A 26,441-nucleotide genomic window follows, 5' to 3' on the forward strand; every position below is an offset into this window, starting at 1 on the left:
CAGTATGAAGTGATTATGATACAACCAACAATAAACCCAAAACTAAAATAGTGCTGATAGTTATATATGCTGTGTGTCCTCTCTCTCCCCTCCTCTCTCTGCCTTGTTCCCTGACAGCTCACAGAGACCAGCTGTGCCACCACAATGGCCTGATTGGTGCTCTGCCACCCGAGCATTCACCATGCAGGTGGACCACAAAGTCCCCTGATTCTTTGTCACTTCTAGAGAGAGAGGCAGCCAGAGGGGTAGGAGGGAAGGAGACTTTAACTTTGTAAACTGAAGTAAGAAATAATTTGTTAAATAAATTTTGTGCCTAATAACTTAGTGAAAAGTTAGTAAAACCATTCAATTCAATTCTGTTTTATTTGTATAGCACTTTTAACAATGGACATTGTCCCAAAGCAGCTTTACAAAAATATATAAATTCAGGATATACATTTTAAATGAATTTATCCCTAATGAACAAGCCAGAGGCAACAGTGTCAAGGAAAAACTCCCTGAGATGATATGAGGAAGAAAACTTTATGAGGAACCAGACTCAAAAGGAACCCGTCCTCATCTGGGTGACAACGGATAGTACAATTATAAATAAATCCCTTCTATAACTGTGCTAATACTACATGGTCAAATAATGCAATTGTGCAACCAGGAAATTCATTACAGTTTTCACTTGAAGTCTGTTTTGTTGAACTTATCCACTGTTCACTGATGGAGACTTCAGTGTAAAACTGTTTGTGGCAATTGTAGTCCTAAACAATCATAGCATAACTGTTTATATGAATTGAGGTACAAAGCCATCTTCATGGTTTTTAAGTGGTACCATCTTCAATAATCTTAATGAAACAGAGTAACAATTGAGGAGAGGAGGTTGAGGAACCAGGTTGAGGAAGAGGAGAGTGGAAAAGTGGAGGGGCATATGAGACAAGGAGGGAAGGGAGCTTTGGAAATTGTAAAGGAATGCATGCAGAGACTTTGCAAGGTGCTGGAATTGTCGCCTAAAAATTGGTCCTGTTTTTCATGCTTCTGGGCAGAGTGTAACAAATCGTAAACTTTGGCAGGAAATCATTGTGCAGAAAAACATTTCTGTGTGAATTTTGGACAGCATGAAGTGTGTGCAGGGGAAAAGGGTATCTATATGGCCAAATGTATTTTTAAACATGTACGAGACAGAAAGAGTCTGAGATGGAGAGGGCCTCCTCCTCCTCCTCTAGCCAGGCATTTAAATTATCAAATAGAGCAAATAGAGGGTAATGTCACCAGACAGGAATAAAGTTCGTGTAAGCAGTGCAGGTGGAAAGTAATTTCCAGATAGTGTGTCGTGGCCCAGCTTTGTGCTTCAGATAAGGGTTCATTTCAGACATCTGCGCTGCTGCCGCCCCTATTCTCACACACCTGTGATAACAGCTTGTGGAGCCTAATTGAAAATGTGGTTCAGAATGGATTTTCACTCTCCCCCTGTTTCTCTCTCTCTTCCTCTCTCTCACTCTCTCTCTCCTCTCACTCCTCACACACATTTCTTGCCCCCTGCTTACTAGTTTGCAGTTGTTACTCTTGGGGGGGGGGGGGGGGGGGGGTTGAATGAATCCAGAGGATTGTGTGTGTGTGTGTGTGTGTGTGTGTGAGTGAGAGAGAGAGAGAGAGAGAGAGAGAGAGAGAGAGAGAGAGTGAGGATCATTGCTCAGAGACGTGTTAGTGAAGTGGCAGGCATGCGATCAGTCTTATTAATGAAATCATTGATCACTTGAAGGGACTCATAATCAACTGTTTCTGCACTTTGTATTTCACAGCTCCCCCTACACCACATGGAACACACACACACACACACACACACCATCACTTTCTCTCTTTTATTCCGTTTCACTTGTTATCATTCTTTTTGTCTTTTTTCTAAAGTACAGACCCCTCTGAAAGTATTGGATGGCCTGTGATGTCAGACTGACATGCCACATATGCACACAAAAACACTCCTTATCTTTCCACTCTCTTTTTTTGTAGAATTTGCCCTTTTCCACTTTTGTCTCCCACCCCTCTTCCAAATGTCCTCAGCACCCTCAAACAATACAGCACAAATTCTTTAGCACCATCAAGGTTACACTCATGTCCCTCTTGTCTCCTCTGGAGCTCATTTCCTGGAGCAGTGGGAAGACGGGTATAAGGCTGGCACAGATCACAGCCTCTTCAGTGCCTCGGGAAATGGATTTGATCAGGCTCTACTGGTACTGAGGTGGAGGGCCCCTCAGTGGGTCTGAGATACACTCCTATTCTCTATGAATAACTAAATCTAATGGCCAGTCAGTTTGACTGAACTTGGAATCATAACATTTATAAGTTAAATTAGAGCTACAAATGAAAATTGATTTTGGTCATTTGATTTTGAAAGGTTTATACATCTATCTATCTATCTATCTATCTATCTATCTATCTATCTATCTATCTATGTGTGTGTGTGTGTGTGTGTGTGTGTGTATCCCTATATCTGTTTACAGTTTTCAGGTGATACTAGTATATTTATTAAAAAATTATTTATCAGGATGGAACTTAGCCTCCAAAAGTTTGTCAAGAAAATAGGAAAATAAAATTTTCTTAGATTTTCTTAGTTGTATTTGTTTTGTTTTTTTTGTTTGTTTGTTTTTTTTATAAAAGGACACACTTCACATGGGATTATCATTTTTTTGTGAAAATATAGCAAACATTTTGTCACACCTGTCATGGATAGTTCCCCTCCACACCACCAGAGGACAATCCTATTCAATATTTTAATATGTTGTATTATGACTCACTTTCTGTCCTGCTGTGCACCTGTTGTGTGTTTTCTCCTGATTAGTATCCTATATAAGCTCTGCATTTCTTCCCATTTTTTGTTGAGCATTGTGGTTTTGTTTACCTGAACAGTGTGGCTCTTTTAAGATTGCCTTTCCTTCCCTTTGTTTTATGTTTTAGTTTAAAATGAAATTGTCTGCCCTTGCATCTGATGCCTGAGGAAATTGTGCCAGAATGCTCAACTATAACATGGATGCAGCACACATTGGGGTATTAAAGCTGGAGGTGTCAATGCAGGGCCTTCGCCTCATGTGGAATCAGCAGCAACTTGAGAACCTGGCCAACTTACTGGATAAAATCCAAGCACTGATGTCCTTGAGTCAGTGTTCAACGCTGGGGGCATCAGCCCAGACCAGGGATCTCATTACCACCCTTCCTCACCACCCTACTGAAAATAGGGTTTTGCCTCCCAGCTCAGCTGAAGACATCACACCACCACCCTGCTCACCCAAGCATGTCTCTCTGCCTCCCTGTTTGGCAGAGGATGTCAGTTTGCCATTCCTGCTTAGCTGAAGACATCAACACCCCACCTTGCCCTGCTGAGGATGTGTCTCTGAAATCCTTCGCCAACTAGGATGTTGTAGCACCTCCTTGATCTGCTGAGGATGTCGTTTCTTCGCTCTGCTTGGCTGAAGATGTTGCTCCACCCTCTACTCAGCTTAGGACATTGCGCTGCCCCCCTGTTGGCTGAGGATAACACTCCACCTCCTTACTTTGCAGAGAACGTCGCTCGTGGCCTCGTGGTAGTGAACACTCCCCCCCTGGCCTCACCAGGGACGGTGTTCTCTCCTCAAGCTCTGCTGAGAACCACGTGCCTTGTTCTTTCTTCAGGCAGATCACTTGGCCCACTTGTCCAGTACCTTGGGTCTGTGTGTTCTCTCTCTCTCTCTCTCTCTCTCTCTCTCTCTCTCTGGATAGAGAGATGAAACAAAAGGAAAGCGAAAACTAATTGGTTATTCTAGCCTTGCCCATTTGGAGGCTGACATCACTGGCGTCTCCCCATGGAAAAAGACAGAGCTGTCTTTCCATGCCAAGAAAATATACCTTACTCAAATATTCTTCTCTCCTCCTTTCCCTCTTATCACTATTTCTATATCACTGTGCTCTTTTTTCCCCCCATACATCTTCTACCGCTTACTCCTTTTCAGGGCTACGGGGAACCTGGAGCCTATCCCAGGCACAAGGCAGGGTACACCCTGGACAGGGTGCCAGTCCATCGCAGGGACACACTCACACACCCATTCATACAATACGGTCACTTTAGACATGCATGTCTTTGGACTGGGGGAGGGAAACCCCCACAGCACGGGAGAGAACATGCAAACTCCGCACACACAGGGCCCCGGCAGGATTTGAACCCTAGACCTTGGAGGTGAGAGGCGAACGGGCCACAAGTACCACACAAGTACCTTTTCAGAAACCCAGGAATTTAAGTCTTATTTCAATCTTTAAATTTTATTTTCTTTACCATAGTTGTAGGAACTTTTACAGTTGCTGCTTCATAGTAGGTCATTAGTGAAGTGAGCTTGCCTGACCGCTGATTGGTCAAACACAGACTTAACAGAATGAAATGATGCATCTTGCCACAGAGCAAAGAATGTTAAAGCTTTTCATCAGGAAAAGCATGTCAACTCAATGACATGGCCAGCAAACAGTCCGGATCTCAATCCAATTGAAAATTTATGGTAGAAATTTTCTAAAAATTGGTCCATGAAAAAGCTTCATCTCTGCAAAGCTGATCTGTCAACTGCTATTCGAGAAAGTTGGAACCAGTTTGGTGGAGAATATTATTTTTCATTAGTGAAGTCCATGCCTCAAAGAATTCAGGCCGTCATAAAAGCCTAAGGAGGAGCAACAAAGTATTAATTGTGAATGGTTTTGTTGATGATTCCATAATCTTTTCTTCAGCAATGAGTGATTCCATAATTTTTTACTCTGCTTGATCTGGAAAAATATGACATTAATTAAAACAAGGAAATTAAATTTGTTTGAGGTAAGTTTCATGAAGCCAGATTGTTCAGCTGTTAAACAAAAATTGTTTAGTGTCATATCTGTGATTTGTTTATTTGCTATGAAGTAAAAAATATAGGTGAGCATACTCCAAGTGTGGTGATTCCATAATTTTTGCCAGGGGTTGTGCGCCTATGGCGTACTTCTTTTTGGCTACTGTCTAGTACAGCTGTAGGGATGTTTGAATGCAACCCATGTGATTTTTATTGTGTTTAATCTGGAAGTGCATGGGATAAGCGAAGACGTGACCCAGTATTCAGGTGAGGGTGTCCTCTAGTGTTCTGGAGGGGAAACATCCAGGCTACCTGTTACAGTTATCCAGTTAACCAGTGATCTTTTAGAATGGTGGATTGTGACCAGGTGAGCCATCAGGATACAACAGAGCAATTTTTTCATCACCATACCACAGCAGCAACTTGTGACATGCAATATACTGCTTGAGGGAAAAGCATTATCCAAGTATTCAGAGAGAAGGGATGGGTTGTAAAAGTAGAATATACTACTTCAATGTGTGTGCATTTTGAGCTGTCTTTCTCATAAATTTAGCATTGGCAAATGAGGGCTAACTGAGGGTTAACTAGTGCTCGGACCATGCCTCAACATGTCTGCAAAGCTAGATCCGATACAATCATTTATTCTTGTTGGGGAGGCTACTTTGAAGCTGTAGCTATTCAAGCTACAAGCTACTCATAGTCTGAAGTAATTAAGCTAGCCTTTTAAAAAAGTAGTTAGCTACACCACAAGCTACTAACAAAAATTTAGCTAACTATATTGAATCTACTTAAATGGGCAACATTTTTAGTATGTCATGATGTTGAATCAGCTCATGAATAAGTGTTTAATTTTGCAAAAAGAAATTAAACACACTTTTAAAATAATTCCAAACAATTATGAATGTATAATGTACAGTTTAGGCTACTTATCAATTTAAAATGACTCTCATTCACCTCTATATGTGTCCTTAAATTTGTGCTTGAATTTTTGATGCCATATTATAATTATTTTAATGATTTAATCTTTGTTTTGCAAAGATTATATATAAAAGGTGTAAGATTTACTATTTGATTCCTTAAGGCAGATGAACTTCGACAAAAAAGGCCACAGGTATTTGTTTTCTCATAATTAGAATCAGTTGCCATCTCCTGCTTCATTGTGGATAATAAGGATGAGTGTGTCAAACCTCAATAATTGATACTTGCAATAGGCCAATAATAATAATACATGCAATGATAAATTATTATTATTATTTAATATTATTATTATTATTATTATTATTATTATTATTAGGCTGCTTGGCGTGCCTAAAGTGTCTGTAGTGTATGAATGGGTGTGTGAGTGTGTATGTGATCGTGCCATGCGATGGACTGGCACCCTGTCCAGGGTGTACCCCGCCTTGTGCCCGATGCTCCATGGGATAGGCTCCAGGTTCCCCGTGACCCTGAAAAGGATAAAGCGGTAGAAGATGGATGGATGGATGTAATATTATTATAAATGTTTTTTTTTTTTTTTTTTTAACCACTGATTAATTAATTATGGAAATAATAATAAATAATATTGGAACTTTTTCTCTTGCTGCTCCCTTAAACGAGATGGTGAGAAATACAATCAGACTGTTGTATTCAGAACATAAAACCAATCCCTTGGCATGCACTGATAAACTTACTGAATTATTTTATTTTATTTGTAAGTAAATGTAAACATTGTGTTGTGCTGCCTATTAACAATAAAGCGCCAGTAATATTCTCTGTATCAGATAATAAACTCCAGTGTTAATTTATTATGGTATTATCATTTACCCAGCCCATATATCACGTAACAAACTGTGGTTGGTCACTTTGTGTCCATCAGAGAGTCTCTTCCTATGCATGTGAGCTACAATGAGGCTCTTAATTCCTATGAAGCAAGTGTACACCACAGATGTGCAATGAAGAGGACCATTATAATTGGACAAATACATAACGACGGTTGCTCTACATTGCCACCTGTTTGAAAAAGTAACTCGTTACTGAAAAAGTTTGAAAGTGAAATTTGGTAAACTGATTGGGGAGGGTCTAAAACATTCTGACCAAATTTTGGCTGACCAAAAAGTGCTGCTAAAACTCTAGCTCCACCATCGTGTTAAATTTGAGCCTAGTTAGAAGTACATTTATGGTCATAACTTTTAAAACCAAAATTTAAAAAGACAGGGGAATCCCTGGATTCCCTGGGTCCAGATGAGTTCAGTGTACCCTATGACATCAATTTTCACCTAATTAGATTTCCCCCCCTAAGTGTTTTTCACTACTCCTCCTATGAATTTTGTCCAATAATCACCAAATTTGGCTCCAAATTTTGAATAAGCCTCACAAAAGTTCAACATTTTTGAATAGTCCAAATGGTTTGCCCATAATGGGCCAATGAAGCTACCAAACAGGAAGACTTTGCACACTGACCCAAAACTTGGTAGGCATCTTCAAGACAATGGCCTGAGGCAATAGCACAAATTTTGTGACAGCACTACCTACTGGTCAAAAGTTACAACAACATGCTAAAAATACTTGCATCTAGCTGCCATTTTTGCTACTCCTCCCAATTTTGTCAAATCTTCACCAAATTTAGCACACATCATCTTGAGACCTGCCTAAACAAAAGTTATCAAAGGAATATTGATGTTCAAAAATCTTCTCCTGTAACATGCTTGCAAATGCAAAAAAAAAAAAAAAAAAACAGGATGTGAGGGTGTATATCAGAAATGCATCTTCATATCGTCATGAAACTTGATCTAGAATAACTAGATCTTCAGTACCATGCCATGAATGTACCCAAGAAGTTTTGTGACTGCACTACCTTGATTGTGGTCAAGAACTGTAACAACTTTCATTTTTTTTTTTACCTTATATCATTCGAGAATTTGTGGTAAATTCACAGTTAATTTTCCCTATAATTTCCTGGAGTATTCCGAAGTGAACATACACCAACATCTGAAATTCAAGTGTACTTCCTGACAGCCATTTTGTTAAAAAGTGTTTTTACACTACTAGTACTACAAATTTTGTCCAATAATCACCAAATTTGGCAAACGTAATCTTCAGAATAAGCCTCACAAAAGTTAATAAAACAATTTGCCTGTAATGGGCCAACAAGACTGACGGTGCCAAACAGAAAGTGAGGTTACACCTAAGCAAGAACTTGGTAGGCTACTTCAGGACCATGAACTGAGGCTATACACCTCTGCTCTTTGGGCTGATGTTCCTTAAAGCGGATAAAAGAAATAAACTACAAAAAGATTCTGTTAACACAGCCCATCATTTGTGAACTTTCCAGCCTCTCCAGGATTACTTGAGATTAAATGCATTGCAATGTCCACCATGTTACTTTGAGAGTTTCACCTGCTTCTATAGACATTGGTACACCACTGGTTCTCAGACTCAGCCTTGGAGATTCCATATACTTATTTTGTATACATGTGATTGAGCTGATGTGGTGAGATGCTTAATGCATAAGGGTTGTGGTAATGGAGTTTAGAACCATTACCATATAGACACAATGTGACCAGATAAAATCTCACTTTAGGTGGGAGGTAGTGGATTCAAAAGTGGCCCATTAAGAAGTGGATCAGGGACAATACAGACAAAATGGCCATTTGATAGCTGCAAAAATTAGAAGTGGAAGCTGATTTTGCTTTGATTCTGTTGCCTCCTGTAACATAGATGGGTGCAGATCCAGAATTGCATTTCATAAGTGTAATTACTATTGTTAAAATTAGTTTATTGTTCACTTGTAGTTAATATATGATAATTAGTGCCAGGCACAATGACCTTTATTTTAATGCAGCCATTTTTGAGAACAGTAACACTCCATTTCATGTGTACATGTGCATGTGATGGCTTTTTTGTTTCTTTTTTCAATAGTTGGTCTAACATGCAGTGGGCTTTTTTTTGCTGGGAATCCTGTCATTTAAATGGTTTCAGACGTGAGTTCTGGAATCCCCATAGTCATTTTATTTTAATTATTTTTGGCTTGTAGTTTTGTTCTGATAGTCATGAGTCAGTGAAAGGCGCTGTATGTGTATGTTGGACCTGTAGTGAAATGGTAAGCATTAACAGCTGTGGTTTCAAAAAGTTCTGCCACGTTAGAGGGCGAAAATGCACTCAGCTTCTAATAAATGTGGAAGCAAAAGCTGAAACCACAATTTTTTGCCTTTAAGTTTAATTCAGTTTCCTCTGTAGATGATACAGCAGTGCCATTTGCATCCATCCTTGATCACTGGAATAAGTTGTTGTGTTCATATTCAAATGTGAATATATTTAAGACCAACTAAAGGGGGCAGGAAAGGATTAAATGTTTTAGTGCTATTTTTCTACTGATTAAAGAAAAACATGTGCATGAATGAGGAAAATTCAGTTCATGCAGTAAAATGTAGTTTTGTGCAGTTTGGTTTGAAAATAAAAGACAAAAAAAGTCCACACAAACTTTACTGCATTATTTTAGGAGTTGTTTACCTAAATGAAGAAATGGGTGATTGTGTGTGAAGTTCTAAATGTAAAATATATTAACATTTTTAAAAAGCCATTTTAATATTTATGCCAAGGTCATATGTAACACCACTAGAACAGTTAAAGGTTTATTTTTGTTGTTGTCTTGATGTAGTCAGGTCTTTTACATGACCAACAGAATTTAAAGTGTAAGCTCAGTGCAAGCTCCCAGTGGAATAACTAGGCAGTAGTAAGATTGGCAGACCTGAAATCTCACTCAAATTGAATGCCAGGAATATCCACTTCATACAGCCACATTTCTCTGCCATTCATAAAGTGCTTAGTGGTGAACAGTTTAATGAATCTGGCCTGACTAAGATACTAAAAGCATTTTATGTTGGGGGTGGGTGGAAAGGATGAATAGAGCAGGAGAGAGTGTGCATAAGTGGGTGGGAGGAGGGAGGAGAGTGGAGTGTAATCCCTTTCTGGCTAAACGGCTGATCCTTCTTATTCTACAGATATCAAATGTCAGAAGTTAAATTAGCCTGCTAGCCCTTGATAGCAGTTAACCTTTTTTTCTGAATAGGAAGGAGAGGAGGCATAAGGGGCTAGTGAATTTCAGCCTGGGATGGCAGCCAGGTGCCTTTGATGTGTTTAATTAGCCATCACTTTGTACTGGCTAATGGTCTTAATAGGCCACTCCTCGGTGTTTTCGATTGACTTGAATATATACACACAAAGATTAATTAAATGAACGTTGAAGTGAATCAATGAAGCTACAAAACAAAACAAAAAAATAGTTTTTACATTAATGTTACCAAGTTCAGATAAAAAGCACAAGCAAATTTACCACATTCCTGGCCATTTGACCCTTAAACATATTTAGAAAAACAATACAGAAATTAATGTTATTGGGTTGACTGTGTTTTTCTGACCTTCTGGTAATATTGCACTATGTGGAGCACCCTAGCCTTGGCCATAGACAGTGGTGAGTGAGGAATGAGTCATGATATCAGTCAAAAGACAAAAACATAATTGTGCAAAGGACAGTTAAAACACTGCTGTCATGGATAGCATTAGGTTTAGGCCAAATAATTTTAAAGCAAAAATTTCTCCAATTTCAGTAATATAATTAATTGCAGAAATATAAGAAATATATGTTTTTGGAACCAGAAAAAAATATACTGGATTGGTGTCAACTCTGAAATACATAAAGTGCTAAGGAAAAGCTCAAAAATGTACTCTGAAAGTACTTAGCTATATTTTTGGATCAAAGTTCTGCTGTACGTTGCTTTAGAGGCCATAACTATATTCACATTTCTATATAACAGAAAAGCTTTCCTCTATTAAGGTGCCTTATCTGGGTCAGTTCAATGGCCTCTAACAGCAATCACATCCCATTATACCCTCTGATCAAGGCCCTGGCCAAGTCCTCTAACAGGTACTGATGGCAGTGGAGGTGCTATTCAAGTGACGGCAGAGAAAAGCCAAACTCTGAATAGGCCAAATGCACCATTGTCCACCATCGGAGAGGCATTTTCGCACACAGGCTACACTCTTCCACAATCATTTGCTCTTGATGGAACATGCATGAGTTGTTGAGGTTGCTCTCAGAGAATGCTGTTCCTCAATCGGAGGGATAGGAGGTGAGGGTTGGAGGGTTAAAGGATGGCAGAGTCTTGCAGAGCTCTTAAGCCTTTTTACTGATGCTGATTTGAGGTGAATGGGAACAGGGAAAGAAGAGTTGGCTCGGCTTTCATATCCCCCAAACCCCCACTCCCTGTTGCCAATAAAGATTCTGGGTAAGGAGTAAGGGACGGTCCCTGAGGAGGCCTAGCATAAGAATGATTTACCAGTGGTCCTGTGTTCCAGAACAGGTGTTAGGAATGTGTGTTTTCACCAAATTTATATATGTAGGAGTGGTTAAATATGTGCGTAACAGGAGGAAACCATGTTTAATATAATTCTTTTGGCCTCATGATAATTACCCAGCACATAACATACAGTGTTTAAATAATACCCTACAATAAAATGTCCTGTAAAGGATAATAATAAAAAAAAAAATAATAATAATAAAAACACTTCTTGGCCATAAGCAGGGTTTCTTACCCACTCTGTGTAGGTAAGAGGAGTTAGGGCGTACTCACACTAGGCCCGGTTGCCTTGTACCGTGCTCAAGCACGATTGTGCCCCCTCCTCACTCCCCTGCTGGCCTGCACTCACATTGCACTTAAAATTCCGGGCCAAAGCATGCATACGTCATAATGATGCATCTTTTTATTTGGAAGACAACTGGAAGAAAAGTGCTATCACACAGCACATAATGGTCTATCATTGTAACGTTATTATCTTAAAACATACTTTTTTAAGTTTAGCTATTTGGTGTCGTTTGGGGGCAGTGACACACGGCCCTCTCACATGCCTAATATATTTATCACATATGCAGCACAGCTATTTTCACTTAATCATGCTGCACATATCGGAAGATTTTTACAAAGGCAGCTGACAGTCACACCATTGACTTCATGTTTCGAGTTTATGTTCAGCCACAGTTAGTGATGATCACACTAGATGCGTACAGTGCTTGAGTGAACTGAACCATGCCCATGCCCACCTCTTCAAGCAGGCCTGGGCACAGTTCAGCGTACCTTGCCCCAGCATGGTACGGAGTGATCACACTAGTCAAACAAACTGGACTTCGGGGGTCAAATGTGCTTGGGAAACAGAATAGGTCACCTAGTGTGAGTACACACTTAGAAGCAGTTGAAAACCGTTCACTGTAAGAACCCTGGAGGCATCTAAAGTAACAGCCATTTAGAACACACTTGAATGTTTTATTGTTACACAACAAGAAATTCACTAAACAGTGAAAAGGTCTGTCAGCGATTTTAATTAAGAGTTACTGTTTGCTCAGCCTTATATTAATGCACAAGCATCAGGCTAGTTTTAAGAAGAAGAAAAAACAAGGTTATTTCTCATTGCTGCACTACCTTTTAGCAGCTTCATTCACTTTGGTTATAATTTACTGTTATTAAATATCAAATATTAAAGTATTTTGTACTTGAATTTAAAATTAAAATTTAAAATTGTTGGTAAACTTGCTCAATGTAAAAACACTAAGAAATATTAGGAATAAAGTGATCATCAGTTGTTCTTTTCAAAAAGGACAGTGTTGAAAAGCCTACTGAAGTAAGTACAGAGTTATTTTTGTGTATATGACTCAAAAATATTGGTATTTTATACTCATGTAGTTAATACTCATGTTCAAATTGTTGCCTGATGAAATACTGAAAACTACACTTGGTCATGTCAAAAATGCAAAAAGGCATACTAGAAAAAAAAGAGCTGCTCCATTTTTTGCTGGGGTGTGAATGGCTCTAAAAATGTACTTTGGCAGACTAAAGTGTAAGCCACATGCTGGATGTATTATTGTTAACCTGCTTCAATTCATAAATGTGTTGGTTGTATCTGCTGTTGGCAAACCAGTCTTTTCTTTGTATCTAAGATTTCATAGAAAAATCAGCATAATCACAGTAAATCCTCTGCTCTTTTCTGGCTCCCATAGCCTACTAGTGATTGGTGGAGATTCCTGTCGACCCCAACACCCTACCCACATCCCCCTGCCCCCAAAATCCCCCTTCGTTATCACTCATCATGTGCTCCCCTGAGCTTGGTGCAAGTGCCAGGTTTCTGAAACAGGTAGCGCTAAGCCTCTTGGAAAGCGAGCTCCATTAAAACTGCTGCCAACTGCAGGCCTTTCAGTATTGTCTTTGTATTGTTCTTTGGGAAGTCTCAAGTATTTCCATCAATTTAGTTTGCTAAATAAAGGGAAACAGATGTAGAAATGGAAAAAGGAGAGAGCAATGCAAATGAGAAATACTTTGAAGTCTAATTTTGGGTTTTATGTGAGTATCTCTCTTGTTTCTGTGTGCTGTTCCTTTATCCCAAAGTGAAGGTGCACTGTGGATTTTTCAAATTACTGTCTGTTTACTCTGCAGTGGATAGGACCTCTGAATGAAAAGCACAAAACCTCATGCTAGGAATATGATGCTGAAATGCATGGATGCTCCTGCACACATAGGTAAAGTGTAAGGCTGGTATGTATGACTGTTAAAAGGCAAGAAGTAGTGTTTCTGAATGCCAGTTTAAAACGATGGACACTAATGGACATGTCGAGCTGACAATGGTTACCACTCTACTTGGTGAACCCTTTTTACTAATTGATTTCAGTTTCCTGCATTATTTTGTTGCTTTCCTATTTGCTGTGTAACAGCCTTAATGAAAATTGCTTCTTGTTAAGGCTGTTATGGCACTCATCTGTTTTGAAGGGATCTGAGACCAAGGTTTTACAATGCAGGCATTAGTCTATTAAAAAGAAGATACCTGGGTACTTGGGTTTAACAAGGGGGGTTGTCAGGGGCAAAAGACAGAGGAGGAGATAAGGAGAGACTGTGAGGGGGAAAGAAAAGAAGAGAGAGGTAATGAGGGGGGATTTGAAATAGAGATTGGCTGAAAAAAATAGAGTGAGCATGATCGGAAAAGAGAGAGACAGAAAGTGAGGGATAGAGAAAGAGAGGTTGAACAGAGGTACAGAGAGCTGGTGAAACACTAGAGCCGGAACAGGAGCCTGTGATCACGGCTGCAGTGAGCACAATTACCTCCTTTTCAAATCCTTCAGTGACACTGCGGGAGGAAGGAGGACTTTGAAGCTTGAAAGGCAGGAGCTCGCTTTCAAGCCTCAAACGCGAGCAGGAAAGGCCTCTGAAATTTGTTCAGGCCTCCCTATCCACCATTAGCTTGTTTCTTCCTCTGGCCTCTGGGCATTTAAGCGCTTTTTGAAAAGATGTTAAGAAATTCAATCACCATAGAGAATGAGAGAAAAAGAGAGAGAGAGTGCTGACTACTTTTTCCTTTCTCTATTTCTCTCTATTTTGCTTTATCTTTGCTTTCCACCCAGTCCTCAGAGAGCAGTCCTGCAGTCTTTGTGCTTGTTGTGTACTGGGGGAAATAGATGGAATACACAAACAGAGCACAAATGAAAAGAAATTAAGACAAAGAGAATTGAAAGAAAGAAAACAGCTTGGCTCATGATAATGGCTATGGATGACCCCTTTATATATTCTCTGACTGGTCCAATCACAAAATCAGAACTCACTGTGCATCAACATTAAACTGTACTGGTGAGATGCAGAATGTTCCGAGATGCACAATAGCGCTGAAGAGGAACACACAAGGTTTCTGGTTTCTTGTAGATTTAGGTTTGTTTCATGGATTTTTCATAAGAGTGGGAGAAATGCTCTTAGTAGGACATATTTATTAATTTGTGTGTTTGTGTAGTGTTTTTTTTTCTTCTTGCAATTTCAACATGCTATGGCCATGAATGGACAAATTGCATTGTGCATGTGGAAATGCTCTTACTTTCACTATTAAACATAGCCGTGAGTTCTACTTTTTAACTATGTGATTTCACCAAGCATTTTAAAGATCTCGGATCATGATCATTCAAGATTTTGAACATTCATTTTTCTGACCACATTTCTCCCTCAAAGTTGACAGTTCACCACTCTCCTTCCAGGTTTTAGTAATGCTTTGGACAGTTCTTAACCCAATTGCAGGGATTTCAGCAACCTCCTTAATTGTTTTCTTTGCTGGATGCAGACCTTCTGAAACACAGTAACATCTTTTCCATGACCCTAGGATACGTCCTCTGACATAGTTGTTTAAGAAATGAGAAGATACACACTGCATCAGTTAGGGTTAAAAGAATTGTTGCCAGCTGAAACATATTAATCACTGGAATAATGATCCAATCACAGGCTCTTAAGTATTTGCTTATTTAAATCCAAACGGCAAAGTTTGTTTTTCGGCCAAGCAGTGTATACACTCACCAAAACACTTTACTAGGAACACCTGTACACTTATTCATTCTTGCAATTATCAAGTCAGCCAATCATGTGAGAATGGTGCAATACCAAAAAAAAAAAAAAAAAAAATCCAGTGAGCGGCAGTTCTGTGGATGGAAAAACCTTTTTTTCCCCAAAAAAATATATTTATTGAGAAAGAAAACATACTACCTGTCACATAGCAACAATACCATTCAAATTTTTTATTACACTTACAAATACATACACACATAGTGTCGAAAAGAAAAACTAAATTATTAGAGTACAATCAACTAAACAATCCCCCCCGGCTCATCATAGCTAACCAATATCTATATCTGGTTATGTATATATTATGAAATCCAACAACAGGCACAAAAATTCAAGTGGGAGGTGTCTGTAACTCCATAAAATATGACATAAAGGGTTGTCATTCATAAAAAAAAAAAAAAAAAAAACAACTTGTCAGTACAACCCCTCATCGTATACTTTATTTTCTCGAGTTTTTGAAAAAAATCATCATGTCCTTTAGACACTGAGAGATGGATGGATATTTAGCAGACTTCCAATGCAACAGTAGGGAAGGTCTTGCTATTAGGGATGTGAAAGCAATAGTATATTTTTGTAGAGAGCTTAATGGAACTGAGGCATCAGGAATCCCAAATATAGCAATCAATGGGCAAGGTTTTAAATCTACTCTGAGAATAGTGGACATGATAGTAAAGGAACCAATCCAAAGACCGTAGAGATCAGGGCAAAAGAAAAACATATGGCCAAGATTGGGAAAAACCTTTTTGATGAGAGAGGTCAACCGAGAATGGCCAGACTGATTTGAGCTCACAGAAAGGTTACAGTAACTCAAATAACCACCCTGCACAATTGTTGTGAGCAGAAAAGAAGTTTAGAATGGGCCACAGTTTAGATGGGTCACAACCGCAAAAGACCATGTCGGGTTCCACTTCTGTCAGACAAAAACAGAAATCTGATGCTGCAATGGGCACAGGCTCACCAAGACTGGACAGTTGAAGACGGAAAAACTTAGCCTGGTCTGATGAATCTCGATTTCTGCTAAGGGACACAGATGGTAGGGTCAGAATTGGCCTAAAGCATTTAGGGCAATTGTCAGACTTGATTATCTCACAAAAAAGAAATCAGTGTCCTCCTTTTCGTGTTTGAATAAATAGGCCAAATATTTAATTGTGTAGCATTTTTGTGGACTTTGTCAATGAAATCATAATCATTTTAAATGACAATGACAGTGTATATGATTTTTTACAATCGTTACATTTGGAAGTTGTATGCGCTCTGCTTTTTTTTCTTTTTTTTTTTTTTTTTTTTTTTTTTAATTATTTTAGAAATCATATACCCTGTATATCTACAAATAGGGATTCACTCCTTTCACATGCTCCCAGACATCCTTGAATGTATGGTTGTGTGTTGCAGAGGACAGGAATAGACTTCTTTTTAAATCCCATTTTGACAGTATTACAGTTTAGGAGAGGAGGCCTATTTATCCAGCTTTAGCCGTGTAAGTACCATTATTCTCTTAATAAGATCACTGAGTGTGCAGTATAGGATTAAATACTTAAAACATAACTGACACTGGAAGTGCAAATATACACTCGCTGTCCACTTTATTAGGAACACCTGTATAACTGCACATTCGTGCAGTTATCAAATCAGCCAATAATGTGGCAGCAGCACGATACAAAATTATTATGCAGATGCAGAGCTTCAGGTAAGTGAGTGAGTGAAAGTTCTGTGAGTGGAAACATGCTGATTAGAACGGTCAGAGGGAAATGGCCAAATTGGTTCAAGCCACCGGGAAGGATATATATTTCAGGTCATAACTTTACATATGCTTTGCAGAATCTGCAAAATGTTGATAATTTTTTTTTTTAAAAAGAGCGATCATAAAAATTTCATTTTGTTTTTTAAACCAACTTTACCATGGTAGCCCATTATTAAGTTAAGCTTATTAAGTTTTAAGTGGTACCATGTGATAATTCAGATAAACCATAATTTTTTCAGATAAAAGTTTCCATAATTAAGACTTAGTAAACAGTATAATTTTCTCTTCAACTAGCTGAAACAGGCATCTGCAATTTTAAAACATGTACTCTTGATATATTAATTTGCCCATGCAATTGCCTTTTCCAAAGTGACTTTCAGGCCCAGTAAATATTATTGCAACTAGAAAGTTGCAGTTGATTTTCATTGACCTTGTGCTATATAATGCACTCTTTTGTAGAAACTCCCCAAACTACATAATCATTAAGCCAAACATGCATATGACATTATTTAGCTGATATGAAAGATGCAATGCTTCATGCTAATAAAAGTCCTAGTCTGCCCAATTTGAAGAAAGGTAGTGTAATGAAAACTCACTCTGGAGGAGGGAAAAAAGAAGGATCTGAGTACTGCTGCACTGAGGTTATAGCGGTGAAGACCTGGTAAAGGGTTGAAGGCCAGAAAAAAAATTACATCTCTCTACCCCGATTTAACAAACAAAATCCCCTAAAAACCCACAGAAGTCTGTCTCCACAACAAACACACACACACACACACACACCACATATACTGTGCTGGCATGTTTGCTATTAGGGAGGTGTATTAAAGTAGAGAGCGGCTCTAAGTGTGGATGTGTAAGAGAGATGAGAGACAGAGAGAATGAGGGAGTGGAGTTAGCTTGTGGGTGTTGATATGACCCATGAGGACACTTAATGGGCAGTTTGGAATGCACAGATAAAACTCAGCTGCTCCCACAATGGGATTCTGTGTCTTTGAAAAAAAATGAGAGAGCTGAGAGAGAGAGAGAGAGAGAGAGAGAGAGAGAGAGAGAGAGAGAGAGAGAGAGAGAGAGAGAATGAATGAATGAAAGAAAGGAGAGAGATGGTGGGAAATCTGCTGGGATGATTGCCCATTTTATTTCTTAGGTTAGAGAGAGCTTGCGTCTGTGTGTGTGTGTGTGTGTGTGTGTGTGTGTGTGTGTGTGTGAGTGTGAGAGAGAGAGAGAGAGACACAAAAGAGAGAGAGAATGGGGGACATGTTGTTATTTCTTAGTGCAGACCAAATGTCCCCACAAGGATAGGAATATCTGACAATTTAGCTGATGGGGATATTTTGATTTGTGTGTGTGTGTGTGTGTGTGTGTGTGTGTGTGTGTGTGTGTGTGTGTGTGTGTTGCATTTCAGAGCTGTTTTATTTGGCTGGGAGTAAACCAAAGGAAGAAGCTTTATTTCACATTCATGGACAGACTGCAATGCATTTCTATGTGTGTGAAAACATGCCATATATAAATTGGCTCTGACAAGACTATTACAGTGCCAGAATTTGTTGCATTACACAGCCTTAAAAGTTCAAATTTGATAGACTTTCAGTTTTGCTTGCCTTCTTTTCACACTCAAACAACAATCAGCAACAATGTGTGTGTGTGTGTGTGTGTGTGTGTTACAGGGCACCCAGATTGTTTACTTATTTTGATTTCTTCACTTTTATAACTTTTTCTTGAATGAAACAATAACTTTGACTGTAATATAATGGTTATGCCATAAGATGGGGGCAGGGGTGGGGGATGTTGAATGGATGGGCTTCAACAGCAGAAGACCACATCAGGTTCCACTCAGGTCAGCAGTTTCTGAAATACTCAAACCAGCCCATCTGGCACCAACAATCATGCCATGGTTAAAGTCACTGAGATCATATTTTTTCACCATTCTGTATGTTGTGAACATTAACTGAAATTCTTGACCTGTATTTGCATGATTTTATGCATTGTGCTGCTGCCACATGATTGAAAGATTGGATAACTGCATAAATGAGGTGTACAGGTGTTCCTGTTAAAGTGGACAGTGGGTGTATTATTATATTATTATGTTATTTACAGTACAAACAATATTATTGATATTAATTACACAAAACTCATTAATGCTTGCAGATTTTCCTGAAGTGTTTGCACAGATGGAAACCATGTGACAGGGACCAAAATCACTTTTTTTCCTCACATTACTGTAACCTCATAACTGCAAATAAATTATTAAAAGTGAAATCTCTATTATTCACCTTTCCTCCTTCTCTGCTGCTAATAGAAGATGAGAACACTAGTTCTCCCTACCACCGGGAGAGGTGCAATGTGATTAGTGGACAGCTACCAGTGCCAGGCCAGGGCTCGGTGGCTGCTAAGCTGAGTGATGAGCCGTCCACCTCCACAGAAGAGCGACCCTTGCTGGTGAAGAAGGAGCTGCAGACCTCCCTGCCCTACCTCCCTGAACACACACTCCCTTACCGGGGCACACTGTTTGCAATGGACCCCCGAAATAGTTACCTGGACCCTCACTATAGTAAGTTACTGCCATGCTGACATGATAGTAGTGTAGAAGTTACTGAAATGAGCATCAGTTTAAATGATGTCAACGTTATACTGCCAATAACACTTTTCACACTTACCACACTGAAGTTGACAGTATCTACACATGACTAGCTACACATGTCAGTTTATTAATTCTAATGTGTTCATATATGTGAAAAGTGAATACTGAGCTCACTTAAGTCATAGATATCCAATGTTTCATGACAGCTAGCAACCATTCTATTTAGTTTTATATACGGTTTGCTAAAACTATTAGCAAAGCTGTGATGCCATATAAATACATGTTTTTTTTTACATTTCAAATGTTTATCAGGGAACAAGAATGAAATACAACTGAGAGTTTAACTAGTGGTCAACCAATATGGGTTTTTCAGTGGCTGACACCAACTGTTGAACAGTTTATTTTTACATTAACTAAATATTTTCTCCTCAAGATTTGTAATGTAAAGTACTGTAAAGCAAAACAGAATCTTTTAGCATAATGTTACTGACCTACTTGACAATGGCAGCCTTTGCGTTGCAAGTACTGCCCATGCAGAACATGGTGATATTGATGTTGGCGCAGTTCCCAATGTCATTCAGCTCTAATCTACAGTAGGAATGTCACAAATGGTGGACTTTATGGGTCCCAATGGCTTTTTTGTTCCCCATGAGAAATAAGGCATGTATAACAATTTTCAGACATTTCGGACTTATGGGGCCAAGGGAAAAATCACATAGAATTTCGGCGTGGCCTGCAGCGCCACCTATGGGCTAATGTGGGCCATTTGTGGTGTGGGAGTTACTCGTGGCCTGTAGTTTCAATGTGCCAAATTTCAAAACTTTTTACTATTCAGATCTTGAGTTATTGGGCACTTTAGGGAGCTAAGGAGAATAATAATAATAATAATAATAATAATAATAATAATAATAATAATAAGTAGAAGAAGAGGAAGAAGAATACTTACAATAACAATAGCTTTCCTTCTAATGGAGGAATTAATATAAATATGTAGAACGATTAAACATTGCAAAACTCTTAAAATAAAAGAAATATAAACATAGTACAAACTATATATCTAAAAACTTTGTAAAAAATGTTTTTGTTTGTTTTCTTAGGGAACTAAACTATAATGCCAGTGCTCATCAACATCCTTTAAGCATTGATTCTAAAAATGCTGCTTACGGGCCTTGGCTAGTGTAAATGCTGCCACTATGTCCTGCATATCTAAAAAACAGCATTTGGTTATTTACTGTTATACTTAAACAATCACCATTATCTGATCCACTTACTGTCTTGCTTTCTTTTTTCCCTCATTCTCTTTTTTCTCTTTCTTTTTTTACTTCCTGACGGAAAAGCCTTCTTCGTTTTCCTTTAGTAATGTTGTTTTCTGAAAATATTACTGCCAAAAAGTCAATGGAATGACATGGGGCCCCTTTCATGAGGTTACTGACTGTCATGTTGTCTGTTGTCACATTTTGAGACATTGTGGTGAAGTAAAGTTTGTCAGCCCTCGGGGGCCCCTAACAGCATGGGGTTCCAGGCAGTTGCCTTCCTTTCCTGTTCACAAGCTGTGTCACTGCTTGTTATCTTAATTTTATGTTGTTATTTATTTTTTTTATCTTTCTTTTCATGTTACACATGACGCTGACTCGACTGTACTTGGAAAAATTTCAAGAGTCAAGTTCGAGTACAAGTGTACCCAAGTGCGTGACAAGTCCGAGTTCGTTCATAATTGGACTCGAGTCCAGACTCAAGTGAACAGTCAGTTTTCAAAATTGATGTTTTGGAATCAGTAAAAATGGGCATGGGTGAGGATCCGAGCAACTTTGACAAGGGCAAATTGTGATCATATGGGTCAGAGCATCTCCAAAATGGCAGCTCTTGTGGGGTGTTCCCGGTGTGCAGTGGTTAGTGCCTACCAAAAGTGGTCCAAGGAAGGACAACTGGTGAACCAGCAAGCGAAGGGAGTTAAGGGAGGAAGCTTGTTTACTCAAGCCTACCTTGAATAGATTCTGTTCTACTACTTCGCAGTCATAATAATCTTTTTTTCTCCCTCTCTCCTTTCGCCGAGCCCCACACGAATTTATGGAGATACTAGAGATCCAGATCCTTTCTGCCTCTGGATGGAGCTCAGATCTTCTCTAATTCCAGACTGCTGGGACTACGGCTGCTCCTAACGCCATACAGACTTCATATAAATCCATAATGAAATTTTTCACACTATCTGTTGTTACCCAGATGAGGACGGGTTCCCTTCTGAGTCGGGTTCCTCTCAAGGTTTCTTCCTCTTAAAACATCTTAGGGAGTTTTTCCTTGCCACCATCGCCACTCAGTGGCTTGCTCAGTTGGGATAAATTTACACCTTTAATATCTGTATACCATGTTGATATTTCTGTAAAGCTGCTTTGAGACAATGTCTATTGTAAAAAGCGCTATACAAATAAAATTGAATTGAATTGAAGGCTAGCCTGGCTTGTCTGATCCCACAAAAGAGCTACTGTAGCTCAAATTGATGAAAAAGTTACTTTTGGCTATGATAGAAAGATGTCAGGACACACAGTGCTCACAACTTGCTGCGTATGGGGCTCCGTAGCCACAGTCAGAGTGCCCAAGCTGACCCCTGTCCACCACCAAAAGCACCTACTATGGGCACGTGAGCATCAGATCTGGACCATGGAGCAATGGAAGAAGGTTGCCTGGTCTGATCAAATTTTCTTTTGCATCATGTGGACAGCCAGATGTATGTGCATCGCTTTACTGGGGAAGAGATGGCAACAGGATGCACTATGGGAAGAAGGAAAGCTGGTGGAGGAAGTGTGATGCTCTGGGCAATGTTCTGCTGGGAAACCTTGGGTCCTGGCACTCATGTGGATGTTACTTTGACACAGACAACCTACCTAAACATTGTTGCAGGCCATGTACACCCCTTCATGCAAAGAGCATTCCCTAATTGCAGTGACCTCTTTCAGCAAGATAACGTGCCCTGCCACACTGCAAAAATTGTTCATGAGTGGTTTGAGGAACATGACAAAGAGTTCAAGGTGTTGATTTGCCCTCCAAATTTCCCAGATCTCAATCCGATTGAGCATCTGTGGGATGTGCTGGACTAAAAGTCCGACCCATAGAGGCCCCACCTCACAACTTACAGGACTTAAAGGATCTGCTGATAACATTTTGGTGCCAAATACAGCTCACCTTCAGAGGTCTTGTGGAGTCCATACCTCAGTGGGTCAGAGCTGTTTTGGTGGCACAAGGGGAACCTACACAATATTAGGCTGGTGGTTTTAACGTTATTTCTAATTCACGTACATTCGCGAGTACGAAGAAAATCAATGTTTCCGAAACTCTGGTGGAATATTTTTGGTTGGTTTTGCTTACACAGACATTTACACACAAATTTCAAAAAGATTATCAAATGAGGCCCTTTGTCTGCTGTATTCTTAGAAAGTGCATTGTGACATCTTGTGATGACATCAATGATAGATGATCATATTGTGTAGTTCTATTAATGGCTTAATAGTAATTTTTTACTGCAACTTATAGGATAGCTATAAGCTTGGTGGAGTAGAATCATCAATGAGTTTCCTGTCAGAGATTCAAGAGAGATTCCTGTCAGAGATTCAATGATTTGCTTTGTGCAAGATATCCTGGAATAAACCTGTTTTCTTACAATGTTCTTCATAACAGTAGTTGTAGTAGTGAACTGACAACTGAAGCAATTGCCTATATGCATGAGAAGCATTTCCTCTTGCAAGGTTTAATGAGAAACGTTCTTTCTGTCCCTTACTCTAATTTTTTTTTGCCTAAAAGGAGGTCAATATGGGGGAAAAAGTCACTCTGTTCCCTAATTCTAGGGAATTCTTAGAGGCTTGGAGTAAGCACACAATTCCAACACAACTTCATCAGCACGCTGATCAAAGCCATGCAAGGGGAGCCATCAGCCTTTCTTTTAGTCTCTATTCCGCTTTCTTTCTTTGTTTCTTTTTTCTCATTTTTCTTTTCATTTTTTTAGATTATTGTTAGAAAGTACTAGTGCTCAAAAAAGAGAAAGCAAGAAAAAAAGAGAGATGATGTGAGCTGGTGCCTTTTAATAGGTTAATTTGGCCAAGCAGCTTTTGTCTGTCTGTCACTCACAGATTGAAATTCAATGTAATGGCTTGTTTAGTTTGGTTAAACTGGCCTCAAGCCAGTCTTGACCAAATAGTACACTGTACTTAATGAGTCTTTTTCTCTCCTTTTCAATTTTTCACTCCATCTCCCAGGGCATTAACTATGTCTCTCTTTAGTCAGTTCATTAGCTCAGCATTTATTTTGTGTGCTCCACTGGCACATATCTTGACTTATCTGAATGCAGAAAGGTTAAACTACAACTGGACCAATCAGGTTTTTTACAACATCAATGACTAATAGTGGCCTATCCAACTCAGCAAAGTTGCCACCTTTCATAAAGCCTGGTCTGGAGTTGATATGAAAGCATGTTTGTGGATAACTATGCATGATGGGAAAGAAATTAAGCGAGTAAGCTACAGCATAGGAGAAAAAAGACAGAGCGTAGTGGGGAAAGGTTAATAAAGGAAGGAGTGAAAGGCACAGTGAGTGAATGTAGGGGAAAAAATTCCACTCGACTTAGCACAAGTTGAGTAAACCATAGCGGAAAGTGTGGCTGTCAAGCTCCAGGAGGCACAGAGGTCAGTGTTTGCATGGAAAAGTCACTATCCTTAAAAAAGAAGTTGAAAAGGAGAATGGGAAGTCAAAGGGGCAACTATGTCTGAAATGACTCAATTTTTTTCACATGGAGGACCTCAACAGCACTAAAATAAATCATAAAGAAATGGGAAGCAGATCTCAAAAAATTTAGAGTAACAGCAGCTTTGAATTACAAATTTAAAAATTAGGAGTTACAAATTAACATATTAGGTTGTAAACTTGAAATAATTACTATTCCTATCAGTATATTCACATTAAAGGACATACATGGAGTGTAAATTGTTTCCCTTTTTTTCTTTACCAAATCAGGGTCTTTTAGGGTTAGGGTTAGGGTCTAATGTACCTAAATGAGCCTCCACCTGCTGCTCACACACCTGTCTACCACAACACCAATACCACTACTGTCTGAAAACAAGGCAGAAGAGCCATGACCATGAAAGATTAGAGCACGATAATGTTGATACGGAAAGGGTTTTGAACATTTTGTCATACTTCATACCTCCTGCCTTTTTTCTCTGGCTTACCTCACTTTTTACCTTACTTACCTCACATCTTAGAAAGCACAGCATCCCTCAGGGAAAAAAAGTGTGTAGGATAAATAGCCCTTTTGTGTACATCAGCAGAATCTCCATGATAATATTTTTTTCTCTTTCACAAAAAATTTGGAGTATCACTCTGCTAATACCAAATGTGCATAAGACCATAGCATTAATGAAATAAAGAATGAGAGTGAGATTTGTGATTTAAGATTAATATTGTGATTGTTTGCAGTGAAAGTGTTACTAGCAGTGCAGCATGTGTTTATATTGTAAGCTGATTAGAGGATCACCAGGTCCCACCAGTGGTGAGCCACTTGCTGGCGATGCAACTTCTCATCTTTGCTGGTGAGTGGGATACTAATCTCCTTCCTCCGCTCCATTATTTAAGTACAAATAATCAAATGCTTGGCTTTTTATGAATCTTGAAACAGCAAGGGCAGTTATTTGGATGAGAAAAACAGGGTCATACTGGACATATATATCTCACTAATGCCAAGCTGTATAACTACTTCAACAAACTATGAATAATGGACAGTACCTGCAATATTTCATGATTTTGTGATTTGAGACACAATATCAAGCAAACTCCACAATATTCAATGGATCTTGCAATTTTTTAAAACTACTGTAGATATTCAGCAGATCTGGGACAAGATGCGTCATGTGACAACACAACGTGCATTCAGTCAAACTGCTCGTCGATTCACTTGCATCAATCATGACTGCAGCTGAAATGTCTCATCTACTAACAAGTTCCCTTTAAAAGGAGACACAATGTTGCGTGAGCTTTATGCTGTGGGAAGCGCCCTTGTGTCTGACTGGTCTCTGAAGCTTGTGTAACATCATGCCTATTTATAGGCCTACCGTGATCAGGTTACGTGGCAATTAAGCATGTCGTGTGATATAAAAATGGCACTTTTGAACCATGCCGTCAGCCTTGTTATTTTCAGCGAGACTGCATGTCAGTCATTTGTGTGATGCTTGCAAAAAAACTCTTCATTTCCTCTCTATCTTTAAAAAAAAAAAAATCATGCTTCTGAAAACCATACATAAGCCGTATTTATAACCCTGTGATGTCTGATTATTCGGCCATCGTGGGGAATAAACAGCACTATTTAGCTATTTAGCTATGCCGAAGGTGGAGGAGGCGCTTGCAAGCGACCTCTCTCCATCGATGGCAGGTACTTTAGCGGGGCTGGCTTTTCCATCCAAGCCATGTAAGGCCACCTTGGCATTGGTGGGCAAGGCCTATGTGGCAGTGGGTCTTGTTTGTGGGTCACTGCATACAATAGCAGTGTTGCGGGCCTACCAAGCAGACCTGTTGAGTGAGATCGACATGCAGCGGCATTCAGCCCCATCATGTCGAGTTCGAAGCCAGCACTAGTGCGAGGGAGGCACAGAAGCCGAGTGTGCTGGCCCACTTCTCCCCACAGAGAGCCAGGGGAACTGGGCAGCCACAGTCACAGCCTGCTAATAGGCCTGATCTGAGAATGGTCATCAAGGCCAAGCAGACAAAGGAAGAGCGGTCCTGAGCGGCCGCGGAGGGATGTATCAGGGGACATGAGGTTGTTAGGGCAGTTATCTCCCAGTACTACTGTAGGGCCTCCCCTAGCTAAGGCTGTCCCAAGTTTTCAGTGTTCTCTGGTGCAGCCCACGTCATGTCATTGGGCCTATTGC

General features: G+C 39.5%; 1 protein-coding gene across 5 annotated transcripts in view; it reads left to right on the forward strand.

The window, feature by feature from the left end:
* Nucleotides 1-26,441, forward strand: part of gli3 (GLI family zinc finger 3) — a 199,006-nt gene that overhangs the window by 53,296 nt on the left and 119,269 nt on the right. For 2 of the 5 annotated variants that reach the window (XM_053674956.1, XM_017453559.3), the window contains exon 3: nucleotides 19,255-19,506. The exons of 1 other annotated variant lie outside the window; for it this stretch is intronic. In XM_053674956.1, coding sequence (XP_053530931.1) covers nucleotides 19,255-19,506 — 252 coding nt within the window. Of the gene's footprint in view, nucleotides 1-19,254; nucleotides 19,507-24,996; nucleotides 25,110-26,441 lie in introns of those variants that run through there. 2 more of the 5 variants (XM_047150217.2, XM_017453560.3) reach the window with 2 other exon arrangements.

Source organism: Ictalurus punctatus, chromosome 23 (assembly GCF_001660625.3).
Source record: "Ictalurus punctatus breed USDA103 chromosome 23, Coco_2.0, whole genome shotgun sequence".
NCBI lineage: Eukaryota > Metazoa > Chordata > Actinopteri > Siluriformes > Ictaluridae > Ictalurus > Ictalurus punctatus.